We start from the raw sequence: 14502 nt of genomic DNA, 5'->3' as shown, positions 1-14502 counted from the left end.
CCCGGCTTCGGCTGCCTCGGTCTCGGTACCCTCGACTTCATCCCCCGGGGGGGCTGCGGCCTCGGCCCCGACCTTGCCCTCGACCTCGGTTGACCAGCCTGAGCGGAGTGTGCGGCCTCGGGACAAGGTGCGGAGGGTTCGGAGGATCTCTTCCTCTTCATCCTCGTCGAGGTCCTCCCGGGGCTCCTCGCCCTCGGGTCGGCCTCGGGCGAAGCGTCGGTTGAGGAAGCCCAAACGTCAACGGGCCTCTCCTCGACGACGCGGTCGCTAATCCGAGGCTTTTCCGTTCCTCCGAGGTTGAGTGTTCGAGGGACTCTTCACCGAGACGGAAGGGGCGTGCCTCGGTGCCCCATACCCCGGGGACTTCCCGCAGGGGTTCCTCGGGGCATGGGCGGTCCCCGACCCCGTCCAGGTCGCTCGGTGCGGCTTCTTGGGGTTCGGGGTCTGGCACAGGTAAGGAACCTCGTTACTCCTGTGAGGCTTCTCCTTCCTTCTTGGCGACGCGGGCTTCTCGATCTCCCTCTCCGCCTTCGCAGCCCTCCTCCTTTTCTAGATTTGTGCTTGATATGGGGAGGGCTTTGGACCTTGATCTGGGGTCAGGTTCTCAATACACGAAGGAATTTTTGGAGGAGCAGGATTTGCCCTCTTCCCCAAGAGAGACTCCTCGGATCCCTCTCAATAAGGTTCTCCACCAGACCTTCCTGAGGAACTTGGACTCCCCTCTTACAGTCACAGCGGTTCCATCGAAGATGGAGTCTAAGTACCGCACAGTCCCTTGCAAGGGCTTCGATAAAGCACAGCTGTCCCACCAGTCGTTACTGGTGGAGTCAGCGTTGAAGAAGTCCCAGCCTTCTAGGGTCTCTGCTGTGGTCCCCCCCGGGCGGGCGGGACGGACCCTGGACAAGTTTGGTCGTCGCCTCTATTCCAATTCAATGATGGCTGCCAGGGTCCTTAATTACGCTTTCACCTTCTCGTCCTATTTAAGGCAGATGGTGAAGGCGTTACCCCGGTATTATGGGGTCATGCCAGATTCCCATAAGGGGGATTTTGGTACCTTTATGGCCAATTTGTCTCAGCTGCGTCTCTACCTTTTTCATGCAGTTTACGACGCGTTTGAGTTGGCCTCTCGTGTATCTGCCTTTGCGGTGGCGATGCGCCGCCTTGCATGGCTCCATACCCTGGATATGGACCCGAACTTGCAAGAACGTCTGGCCAATCTTCCATGTGTTGGCTCAGAGTTGTTCGATGAGTCCTTGGAGGCGGCGACCAAACACTTGTCTGAACATGAGCGCTCTATTGCCTCATTGGTCCATCCTAAACCCCGGGCCCCGCCGCAGAAGCCGTTTAGACCTCCTCCGCGGCGGTACCCGCAGAAATCGACGCCGGCTTTCTCGAGGCCTCCGCCCCGGCGTCTCCCTCAGCAGGGCAGAGCATCCCAACCAAAGCCTCAGGCGCAAGGGGCGTCTAAACCGGCTCTGTCTTTTTGACGTGATGCGCGGATGGGGGCGGGCCCCCTCCGCTCTGTCAAAGGACCCCCTTCCCATCGGGGGCCGATTGCAGGCCTTTCTTCCAGCCTGGGCCGAGATCACGTCGGACGCTTGGGTGCTCCGGATCATCTCCGAGGGTTACTCGCTAAACTTCTTAGCCACGCCGCCAGATCATCCGCCGGGGGCTTCTCTGGGCTGTCGAGACCAGCTTCCTCTTCTCCTGTCGGAAGCCAGGTCCTTGTTGAGCCTTCGGGCGGTGGAGCCGGTGCCCCCGAACCAAAGGGGACGGGGGTTTTACTCCCGTTACTTTTTGGTCCCGAAGAAGACAGGGGACTTGCGCCCCATTCTGGACCTCCGGATCCTTGTCCGGGAGAAGTTCCGTATGTTGTCCCTTCCAGTCCTGTACCCTCTGTTAGAGTCGGGGGACTGGATGTGCTCCCTGGACCTGAAGGAGGCATATACTCATGTTCCGGTGCATCCCGCCTTCCGCAAGTTCCTCAGGTTTCAGGTGGGGGGGTTGCATCTCCAGTATCGGGTCCTCCCCTTTGGGCTGGCTTCGTCCCCTCGAGTAAGTAGACGCGGCCGCTATACTGATCGCAGCAAGGGATCTCCCTGCTGCAATAAAGTATAGCGGCCGTGGCCGCCTGACCCATCACCGACAGGAGGATGCCTAACTCCTCCTGACGGAACCCCGAACCCCGGAACCCCCTCCCCCCCCAAACTCGTAATCGCCGACAGGAGGATGCCCAACTCCTCTTGTCGGAACCCCGGAACCCCCTCCCCCCCAAACTCGTAATTGCTGACAGGAGGATGCCCAACTCCTCCTGTCGGAACCCCGGAACCCCCTCCCCCCCCAAACTCGTAATCGCTGACAGGAGGATGCCCAACTCCTCCTGCCGGAAAGCCCAACGACCCCCCGCCCCAACTAATCTCCCTCCCCCAACTAACCTTTCAATGTTGGTCAGCTGGACGGGTCTTGCTGCCGTCCAGCCGACAGGTCTGCCTCGTGGAAATGAGACGGCACGCCCCTTCCCGGCCCATCCCCGCTAAATCTAAGGCCTGATTGGCCCAGGCTGTAGAAGCCTGGACCAATCAGGCCTTAGGTATAGCGGGTCCGCCCATCCCCACTAATCCTAAGGCCTGATTGGCCAAGGTGCCTAGCCTGGGCCAATCAGGCCTTAGATTTAGCGGGGATGGGCCGGGAAGGGGCGTGCCGTCTCATTTCCACGAGGCAGACCCGTCGGCTGGACGGCAGCAAGACCCGTCCAGCTGACCAACATTGAAAGGTTAGTTGGGGGAGGGAGATTAGTTGGGGCGGGGGGTCGTTGGGCTTTCCGGCAGGAGGAGTTGGGCATTCTCCTGTCGGCGATTACGAGTTTGGGGGGGAGGGGGCCCGGGGTTCCGACAGTAGGAGTTAGGCATTCTCCTGTCGGTGATGGGACAGGCGGCCGCAACAACCGCGGCCGTTATACATATTGCAGCAGGGAGATCCCTTGCTGCCATAAGTATAGCGGCCGCGTCTAATTTAACCCGATTCTCTAAAGACGCCGGTTACAGAATCGGCGTTTAGTATAGGACGCCTCTCCCGGACGGCCTGCCTGGGGAGCATTTTTTTTTAAAAAACGTGCATCCCGATTGGCTGATTAGACAGCTGTAGGACGTCTACAGCTGCCTAAAATCGGGACGCACTTTTGGAGAATCAGGGCTTTAATGTGTTAATCATATTAACACATTAAATATGCAGCCCTATTATTTAGTGCAGAATGAAACTAAAAACTAAGCCCACCGATTAACTTCTGACCACTTAGTGACCCCTTTGCAACCCGATTTCTCTCTGATCCGATTCACTAACCTCTGTCTCGATCATCCAATCTGCACATGCAAATGAGGGGGAATGGCATTCAAATGCAGGCAGGCAGCAATTCACTAAAAATAAGAGGGACTGGGCTGACCGATCAAAAATAAGTGACTGCTGAGGACCAGTCGCTCAGGTTCTTTCCGACTGCCCTGCTCTTTGCCCTGATCCTGCTTCTCTGCAAGCCCCAGTCTCCTGCTTCGCTGCAAGCCCCAGTCTCCTGCTTTTCTGCAAGCCCCGAATCTCTCCTGCCCTTCCCCACAGTGCAAGCCCGTGGTTTTAACCCACAGGTTTAAAGCAGGTTAAAACCACGGGCTTGCAAAGAAAAAAAAAAAGTAGTGCTCTGCCAGGCACGGAGTGTAAAAAAAAGGGTTGTTTTTTTAAAAAAAAATAAAATCTTTATTCATTTTAAAACTACAATAAGCGTGACAGTAAGTAAAAACATTTTAACATTAAGTAGAACACTTAATAATCAGCAATAATCCAAATCATATAACTTATCTCCCTCCCACCCCACCCTTTCATAGCAAATATAAAACATATGCTCTTTAAGTATGCGCAGACCATCTACAGATGGTCTGCACATGCGTCGGGATCATTATAGAGTGATCAGGGCGCTTGGTTGGGGCGTGATTCCGATCGCCCTCATTTGCATGAGGGCGATTCATGAATCAGCCCCCCGAACATGGATCGTATCGGATCCCTCACGGATCGGATCCAATCCATGCCCTTAGTGAATCTAGCCCAAAGTGATAAATGCCTTCTTGCTTAACCCGATGTTAGTAGAAAATAGTTCATTCTACTTCTGCTTGTGCCTTTGTACTTTTGATTTTTTTGTTAATGTTGTACAGCTGTGTTTCTCAACTTCTTTAACTAAGTTTAACAAATATCCCCTAAGTCTAACAAATATCAGCAGAGTACCCATGCCCAAGCTCTGCCCCAGACCTGCCCAGGCTCCGCCTTAGACTCCACCCCCATAATAATAGTACTAATTGTAATGCAATGTCTTCCATCCATTTTTCATATACACACAATATAATCTTATTAATACATAATGGTAACCACAAAATTGGAAAAAATGAATATAAAGAATGATTAACATTTTCTGTGCATACAGTGTGCTTTGTGTTTCTTTTAAAGAGGTCAAGGCAGATGACTTTAAAATATGCAATGTCACCTCAGCAATAAATATAGAAAAATATAGTGCAAAATATACACAGCAGATATAAATTCTCAAAACTGACACATTTCGATCACTAAATTACAAATAAAATCATTTTTCCTACCTTTGTTGTCTGGTGATTTCATGAGTCTCTGATTGCACTTCCTTCTGACTGTGCATCCAATATTTCTTTCTTTCTTTCTGCCTCCTGCATGCTTTCTCTTTTCTGGACCTCATTCCCTTCCCCAACCAACATCTCTCTGTGTACCTCCATGAGTCCAACTTTTCTTTCTCTCTCCTTCACCCCTATTGGCAACATGTTTCCCTCTCTCTCTCACTGTCTATCTGTCTTGAGAGATCCAGGCATCTCTCCCACCCCCTCTACTGCCACATCCAACATTTCTCCCTCTCTCATTCCCTGGATCATGTGCGGCACTTTTCACCACTGCTTACCAGCCTGATGCTCATTTCTTCTTCTATCACCCCTCTTCAGCACAATGTCTCATCTCTCCCTCCATCACTATGTCCAACATTCCTCCCCCTTGCATCCCCTTCAATCTGTCCCTCTGTTCCCTCTCTACCACCATACTCAACATTTCTCCCTCTCATCTTTCTATTCCCCATGCATTTCTACCTCACTCCTCTCTCCCTATGCCCAATTTTCCTGTTTCTTCATTTCCCCATGTGTACCATCTCTTTCGCTCTCACTCACACACGCTTGCCCAACAATTTTCCCTTTCTATTTTCTCCCTCTTATGTCCCAAGTTAGTGCCCCCTTCCTCTCTTCCTTCTGTGTCCCATGTTCATGCCTCTCCCTTCCTTCTATGTTGAGTTTGTGCTCCCCCTCCCTGCTTTCCAGCCTTTATCCCAAAATTATGCCCCTCCCATGTCCCAACGCGCTCCTTCCCCCCACCCTCCTCCTTTCTCCCTTTGTCCCACACTGCATAAGCCTGCCCTCTGACATCAGTTCTAACGTCGGAGAGAAGGTTTCCGGGTCAGCTACATGTGGTGTGTGAACCGCTGCCTGCGCTTTTCCCCCCGAAACATGTGCCGCTGAAGGAGGTAGCTGGGAAAGCCCCCACCCCCGCTGTTCCTGAAAGCTTTCCTCTGATGGGCAGGAAGGAGGGATCCCCAGCAGTGGCTTTGGCGGAGGGAGAGGGCGGGCAGGAAGGAGGGATTCCCGCTGACAGCTTGGGCAGACGAACAGGCAAGAAGGAGGGATCCCGACGGTGGATGGGCGGGCAGGCAATATCCTCTGCGGCAGCCAGTACCGTGTACTTCCCAAGGGGATGCGTACCGCATATTGAGAAACACTGCTGTATAGTATCTATAAATTGAAGCTAATGACTTGTTACTAATAGAAGATGTTGCATGTGGTTTTCTTTTAGGCGAGAGCGTCAGCTCTCTGTACACAGTAATGAAGATTCCTGCACATCTTATAAATGTCTACATTTTCAGACAGGGGTTTCTGGTCAGAATACTGTGCACAGAGGAAAATGCATAGGTAAGTATACAATGGGAATGTTCATAGTGTAGAGATATGAATATATTATGTGAATATGGATGGATTTATTATTAGGATAAATCTCCACCAATAAAATATATCGCTCTCTGACAGAGAAATATATTTTATAAAGAACTTTAATTTGGGGAAAGGAAATAGCTCTGCCTGTTTCAAACTTAGCTCTATAATAATAATATATCTATATTAAAAAGACCAAGATTCAAAGCATTTGCAATCAGACTAGAATTTTATTTCTTACAGAGCATGATTAATTATAAAGTCAGACAGGTAGAGCGGGTTACAGATAGGATCTTTTAATAAGGAGAATGTGCTACAAGACAAGATGTTGCTAAAGCAGAATGATTAATCAAAAGTTACTCACAATAGCTTGATGAAAAGTCCTTAGTTGGAGAGACTGCATGATAGAGTTTAGCACATGGCCTGGAAGCACATGGGCCTAAATTCTCTATTACTGCGTTTAACTTAGGCGTGCTTTGGACGTCGGATATAAGTGAATAATCATGGAGTTAAGGGTCTTAATTAATGTTAATTGGGTAATAGACGACACATAGACGTCCCTAGGTAGTACATAAGGAACTAACGTCTATCGAAAGCATAGTCCCGTCTGCAGCTCTGGACGTGGGCGTTCCGTGGGCGGTCTATGGGCGTGCCAAGTGGGGACGCTGGATAGGCGCTACCTGGGCGAACGCGTGCGTCTAACTCTCGTGAATTATGTAGACGTAAGAAACCCTGGTCTAACTTGGATTTCAATGCCGTTTCAACTATCGTAATTGCGACTCTTTGTTACACGCGAGGCAGACGTCTACTGTATTTTTTATCAATAATTCCAATAGTAAATTTCAATAGGTATGTTTCATCTTTTCTCTGTCCTAATAAATATAATGACACCATAACAATGGAACACATTATATTGCATGGATAACAAACCACATTTCAGCCCAAACCATAATATAATATTCCCATGGCTTTTACAACCCCCTTTTTTGTCTCAACAAACAGCACTGCAATCGGCTCTCTTTTGAAAGCAAAGAAAAACCAGCACACATTATCAGCACTTAAAAAGAGAATAAACAGATACACACCTTAACATTCCAGCTTCCCTCATTGCAAAATGGAGGTGTTCAGTTGCACAAAACTGACCTCATTGTGACCTCATCAATCTGCATCTTCCAAAGTAATATGCCACAATTAAAAGACGTGGTGGGTGTTGAACCCACAACCTCTGGATGTTAGCAGCATAGGCTGGGCTCCTAACTGATAGAGCTACAGCTGTTTGACTGAGCTGTCTGTGCTTCATTAGGTATCATATCAGGATGAACTCAAATAAGTTTAAGCAAAGGAATGCCTAAAGATTTGGAACGTTTTCAAGTAGAAAACAAATATGAAATATGTATTAAAGAATTGCAGCACAAATAACGCCTAAACGGAACAGATTATTTACAGTCCTATATGCATTAGTACAGTGCTCAGAATGAAGATTAGCGTGTAAGAAAAACAGAGCTCCACCTCACATGCATTCAAGCACACTTGGGAATATGGGTTTGGGGCTCAGTGAAAGCAGCGCTTTTAGCCATTGAGCTAACACTCTTTTGTCTCAGCCTACTATGACATTATAGCTAAACTCCTTTTCCCTTAGCACTTCACTAAGATATGATATGACAAGGGAACGAGAGGAATTGGAGGTGTGGGTCAGTGAGGAAAGGCACTCTCTACCAATCGTGCGGCCTTTGAGGGTTCAAATCCCAGCCTGTATTTTACTTGTGGCGTATCAGCTTTCCAGGTGCACTTTGATGATAGTTTCCACTTCTTATAGGAGTTGAATATAACATTTCTCCATTTAAACATGGCATACGTTGTTAGTTTTGATCGTGGTAAAGTATACATTTCTGAAATGGTGAAGAAACAATAAGCGGTATAAGCAAATCCAAACTGCTATAAGCGCAAGAAAGCATTTGTAGCTCAACACGCTAATGCTCCTTTTCTGAGCTTTGCCATCTAAAACTCCCCGGTTTGACTCCCACCTTTGCTCATTTTAATAAGGTCCTCGTTTTTTTCCTATTAGATCTTATAACATTTCCCTTTGCAGGCAAACCTATTTTCAACTTACCATGGCTCGGACATCCTAAGCAGTGATGAGAGGAAACCTTTCCTCTGACAGCAAGATGACATTTGTGGATCGCCTGGTTAATGTGCTCTCATCACTGCTTAGGATGTCCGAGCCATGGTAAGTTGAAAATAGGTTTGCCTGCAAAGGGAAATGTTATAAGATCTAATAGGAAAAAACGAGGACCTTATTAAAATGAGCAAAGGTGGGAGTCAAACCGGGGAGTTTTAGATGGCAAAGCTCAGAAAAGGAGCATTAGCGTGTTGAGCTACAAATGCTTTCTTGCGCTTATAGCAGTTTGGATTTGCTTATACCGCTTATTGTTTCTTCACCATTTCAGAAATGTATACTTTACCACGATCAAAACTAACAACGTATGCCATGTTTAAATGGAGAAATGTTATATTCAACTCCTATAAGAAGTGGAAACTATCATCAAAGTGCACCTGGAAAGCTGATACGCCACAAGTAAAATACAGGCTGGGATTTGAACCCTCAAAGGCCGCACGATTGGTAGAGAGTGCCTTTCCTCACTGACCCACACCTCCAATTCCTCTCGTTCCCTTGTCATATCATATCTTAGTGAAGTGCTAAGGGAAAAGGAGTTTAGCTATAATGTCATAGTAGGCTGAGACAAAAGAGTGTTAGCTCAATGGCTAAAAGCGCTGCTTTCACTGAGCCCCAAACCCATATTCCCAAGTGTGCTTGAATGCATGTGAGGTGGAGCTCTGTTTTTCTTACACGCTAATCTTCATTCTGAGCACTGTACTAATGCATATAGGACTGTAAATAATCTGTTCCGTTTAGGCGTTATTTGTGCTGCAATTCTTTAATACATATTTCATATTTGTTTTCTATGAGTTAAATCAAACTTCAGAGGGCTTGGACAGGTGTTGAAGAATGATCCAGTTAGGGGGGGATGTTTTTGGTGGGGGGAGGGTGTTCAGCATGAGAGAGAACAGGTTGCATTAACTATTAGACAATGGGCTGCACATGAATATAACCTATTTGCTAACCTTACTCAAGACTTGAACCCCCTGATGTATGGACGATGAAAAAAGCAATGCCTTAAGGCATAGAGCTATAGAGGTAACTTTGTTTAGAACATAGAGCTTAGAGATGTGAAGGAGATGACTACAACGTCACTACAGCTGTATATTGCAAAACCACATCCAATGCACATCCAATTAGATTTGAATCCTAACGGTTTATATGACGTCCGCCGCTAATTAGGCGTGCTTAGTATATAGAAAGCTTTGGCACAGCCATTTTGCCTATGTAAGACCCCCTTATGTGAGTTGGTGTTTGTGGTGTTCTGTTTCCTCAATGATGAAACTTTGTGCTATGACTTGCCTGTTCTCCCTTATACTCCCTTCTGCCTTTGACACTCCTCCCCACCCCCATTATCTGTATTTCCTTAGTTTATGGATTTTTCTGGGTGTTGGTGTGAGGGATTGTTGGGGACTTAAATTTTGTGTTAAGTGTGGAGGGGAATAAATTGTTAGGGAAAAGAAGGGGCCAGGTCAGGTTACACACAGATGCCCACACCCACCACTCTCCCTGCTTTCATAATGTCATTGTCTGCCCCACCTCCATTTTCCATAGTAGCAGAGTACACCAAAAAGAAAGAGCAGAGGGGGCCTACAACATTCAATTAACTCCATGTGGAATGGATGGGAACCTTTGTTTAAATATGGGAAATATGTCATCAACCAAGGCAGCTACTGCACCAGATGGGATACATATTAATGAGATTCTTAAGTTGAATGCAGGAGAGGTGTCTAGATATGGCCAGACTTGGAGGAGGGGGGAGCAGAGATATGCTGGATAGTAGTCTTGAATGAGAAAAGATAAAAGCAAGAGGTGGAGGATGTCATGGAGGCAAGGAGAGATTAGGGATGCAAGGGTATTTGCTAACAGAAAGGGTGAAAGGTTGCCACTGGGGATGGAAGGAGATTAGGGAGTAACACTAGGTTTTGAGGTGGAATGGAGAGATGGCATGTAGGTTCCAGCCCTCTCCTCCCCTCCCCTGGTATGCATCAAGGAAAATAACAAAAGAGAGGGACAGATGTTGATGCATAGGGAGCTAGGTTGTGAAAGGTGGGATAAGAGGATTGTAAGGGATAGCGCTAATGAGCATGCATGAGAGACCTGCATCTAATGGAGGTGTCAGCCATCAAATCTACCACGATGCATATCCATTAGGGGTATCCTCAAACCCTTAACTGGCCTAGTGGTCGTTCATGACACTGTTGGGACATACCTCTGTAAACCACATGATACAGCAATGTAGCTCTGGGAAGCACCTAACGAATACAATATAAGCTGAAACACAAACACACTGTCAGCTATATATGTTTCATTTATTTGATGGATTTTATTGTAAAACATAAATCCATTGACTTGCTGTTGTACATAATAGATGGAAATATGCAACCACAAAAAACAAAAGGGAACAAGCCTGAAGAAGTATTTAATACCTTATTTAACTCAGATGGTGCTCAGAATCCACGGATGGAATACAAAAAACTCAGGATGGGGAACAAACCCCTAAAGAGATTGGTCATTGAAAGTGCTTCATTCTGTTTAGCATGTCCATAACATAGGTGAGTATTCAATGATTCCAAAAAATATAGTTTCAAAACGTGCAAGCAAACTTAACTTAAAAGTCCATACAGCGATGGTCCGGCAGGGTTCAGACGCGTTTTGCCAAGGAGGCTTCTTCAGAGAACCCGCTGTGCTGTGTGCAATTAATAATTAAATGCTTCCTGGTTCAAAGAAAAAAGTTTTTCATTTCCTGTGACAAGGATGAAGTCAGGCAAATGTCCAGGCTGCCAACAGATGGCAACGGGTTGCACCTTAAGATGAAGTCAGGCAAATGTCCAGGCTGCCAACAGATGGCAACGGGTTGCACCTTAAGATGAAGTCAGGCAAATGTCCAGGCTGCCAACAGATGGCAACGGGTTGCACCTTAAGATGAAGTCGGCAACATGGCTCCTGGAGAGCTACAGATCCTTGGAAGGGTGTAATAGTTATTATCCAACTATGATGCCCTCGATGGGAGTTGAAGCTGATGAAGATTGGCACTCAGGCCAGGATGCTATCTGGATGAAAGATCTGCAGTGACTGAACCGTGATATAGAGGCTGTGGCGTGTACATGCAGAGGAGGTCCAGCGGAGCCCCAGGGTCCATGCGGCATGACTGGCCTGGGAGTGTTCAGAGGACATAGTGGGTCCTAATGGCGGTCCTTTCCTTTTCCCTTTCCCCGGCCACGGCCTCGACTCCGGCCACGGGTGGCCGGGGGGGAACCTTGCCTGGTGGGAGCCTGGCTGGAGGAGGTCTGGGAGGTGGATTGAGGTCCAGGATCCCCATGGGAGGCAGTCTGGGTGATGAGCTGGGGGAGAAGTTGTGAAAGAATGCCACACATGTTCTCCAGCGCCCGGCGAGTCCCTGCCTGTTCTTCCAGGATTGCAGTCTGCACAGCACGTGTTGCAGACTGCTCGGCCACCAGGGAGGCCAGGTGCTGGTTCATTACATGTGTGGCTTCTTTTATCTCAGCCACCTCCCTGATGAGCAAAGTTTGTCTTTGGTGGAGGTGGTCACCCACCTCCACCAATTGACGGTGGAGCTCATCAGGGGGGGCCTCCAGCTCATCACCCTGATGGAAATCTTCCTCCCCCAGGGCTCCAACCTCATCCACCTCTTCTTCCCCCTCCAACTCTTCCCCCTCCTCTACTGCCCTGTTGTCATCGTGGGGATGAAGGGGGGGCGCCGGTGCAGCTTGTGTAGCAGTGTTCTGAGGAGGAGGGGTGGCGTATGATGTTCCAGCCACTGCTTCCTCCTCCTCCTCCTCCTCATCCCCTTCATCCCTAGCAGCAGCAGAAGGAGGATGGGACGCCTCTGCAAAAAGACAAGAAAATACACATTGGTATTAGTTGAAAGCGGTAACATCTGAGAACATCATTTGAATTGCATCACAGGTCACAATACTGTACATCCGGTCATTTACAAGGTATTATGCAGGCTAACATATGGAACATTAGCAACGTATTCCACATGTTAGGCTTCCAAGAGTATCAAAACAGGCAATGGCTTTTATTATATTACTATGAATTGCATTGGTTGTATAGTACTGTTGTAGTTTAGAAAGATATAAAATATGAGTAAAAACACCAACAAGTCAATGGCTTCTATGTAAAGTGATGTTACCTTGGTGCCCCAGGGAAGTATCAATGGCTCCCACAACAGGACCTATTCCAGGACCCACTATGTCCATCACCTCACTCTCCAGGACAGTCAGCTGGAGGTTGCCGCAAGGACCCTGCGCATTAATTCGTTCCTGCTTCCGCCGGACCTCTCTCCGCAGGGCACGCCACCGTTTTTTCAGAGCCTCTATATCACGGCCCTGATGGTGTACAGCATCTATGTCACTGCAGATTCTTCTCCAGATAGCATGCTGGCCTTCTATCCCAATCCTATCAGCTTCCCTCCCAAAGAGGGAATCATAGTTGGCCCCAACTTGGGCCACAAGGATCTGCAACTCTCCATGCAAGAAATTCGATTTTCGCTTTGAAGCCATGTTGCAAGGTGTAGCCATCTTTTCAGGCTACTTATAGAACACGTTCAAAAACACCCCCTGTACAACACCCAATGAGGTGTGATGGGCGTGGTTAGGAAGCGGGCTAAGGAACCGCACCCGAACGGCGCCCAATGGGCATAGAGAAAGTTTTCCCACCATGATGACGTCTCACGCTACATAGGCGTGCATGAGTATAAGAAGGTCCAGGTGAGCAGCGTTTCCTTTCTATACTATCCTATCGCTTATGCAGATGTTTCAGACTTTACTCTGTCTTAGTCTTTTACATTTCTTTCCCTATCTCTGCCTCCCATTTCCCTCTATTCCACAGAGCCATTAATACTGGCCATTCTAATATGTGGTTTTATCTTTTCTAGAAGCAGCTCAGATAGTAAGTCCAGGTGAGAATGATATTTTGTAAGCTACTTTGAACTATCATAGAACTAAAGAAACTAACCAACCAAAAGTGACTTCTCTTTATGGCCTTTCATTGTGTGCTATTGTTTATACTAGTTATTTTATTTCTGATATCTCCTACTCTCCATTCCACAGGGCTGATAAAAATGACTGAGAAGACTGATAAAGACCATGCTGGTATATATTTTGCTGGTACACAAATGGATATGTAAGTAAAATGGATGTGTTCATACATCTGAGAGGGTTTACTCAGAGTTAAAGTTAATTCTTTGTAGAATCTAATTACAGGCAAATTAAAATCAGGTGAGGAATGGTTCTGTGTACTAACTCATTGATAAGAATAGGTCGGGTATGTTGGGGGGGGGGGGGGAACACTGCCATTCAATGGATATCCAATCAACATGGTTCAGGTGGAAAACTCCTAATGAGTGCCTAATGGCTGCCATATTTAATAAGGATTCTAAAGGTATGTTAGCAGCTCTGTTACTTCTAGGTGTGTGTTCTGCCACAACTTCAGTGTTTAATTTAGGAGACATAGGTCTTTGTTAACAGTTTCTCTGTATTCTTCATTTCAGACCAGAGCAGCAGCTCAGCACACCAGTTTGCACCTAGCCAAACAGTTGTAGGTGAGAATGATATATGGTAACCTTTATTTGCTTACTCTTGAGTCACTCTTCACACAGGTATCCTTAATGACTTTCAGGAACAATAGTAAATTGATAATGTTGGCCTCATAGAACACCATGGCACGCATTCCTGCTGTTATATGCACACAAACTTTTTGTTTTCAGTTAGTCTATTCCCTCACATGAGTTCTAAACAGTAGCAGTGGAGGATTACAGGTGATACTAACCCACACCATCAGCAAGTTAAGGTTATTGCCTTAACACCTATACCACGGTGACATCTAAGCAGCTCAACATATATGAGGTTAACACATTGCTTCAGGGAAGGGAGGACCTTGGGGGTTGAACCCCCCTGTTTGTGAACGTTGTGTAAACCAGCTTCTCCTCTTTTCTGTTTTCAGGTGTCTTAGACAGGCAAGTGCAGTATTGTCAGATGGAGTTTTTATAGTACTGAGAGCAGTGCAGCTGTGAGCATCTTTGTGGTTTCCACACCTGCTTTACCAAAATAGTGCAGCTCAAGAACCAGGAGGATAGATTGAGGTATCTGGCCTTTACTTCCATCACCTTCCGTGAAATGAAGAAAAACCCACATGTCTCATTTGGATTCTCCTGGTGTGGAGCCAACTCTTACTAGAAATAACCCTATTCCTTAACAACAAATCTACCAGAGTGACTTATATTCTCTTCCTTATGTAGCCATTTACTTTGGAACAGGGACTGGCTTACTTTGCACATCATAGCTGAGATGT

The 14502-nt window shown here is 47.2% G+C and overlaps 1 protein-coding gene across 1 annotated transcript in view; it reads left to right on the top strand.

Annotated features, from left to right (window-relative positions):
- EIF2AK4 (eukaryotic translation initiation factor 2 alpha kinase 4) overlaps positions 1 to 14502 on the top strand; it is a 271684-nt gene that overhangs the window by 30670 nt on the left and 226512 nt on the right. Inside the window, exon 7 of the mRNA XM_033953235.1 lies at positions 5893 to 6008. Coding sequence (XP_033809126.1) covers positions 5893 to 6008 — 116 coding nt within the window. The remainder of the gene's footprint in view (positions 1 to 5892; positions 6009 to 14502) is intronic.

Source organism: Geotrypetes seraphini, chromosome 7 (assembly GCF_902459505.1).
Source record: "Geotrypetes seraphini chromosome 7, aGeoSer1.1, whole genome shotgun sequence".
NCBI lineage: Eukaryota > Metazoa > Chordata > Amphibia > Gymnophiona > Dermophiidae > Geotrypetes > Geotrypetes seraphini.
This window is presented reverse-complemented; position numbering and strand designations above follow the sequence as displayed.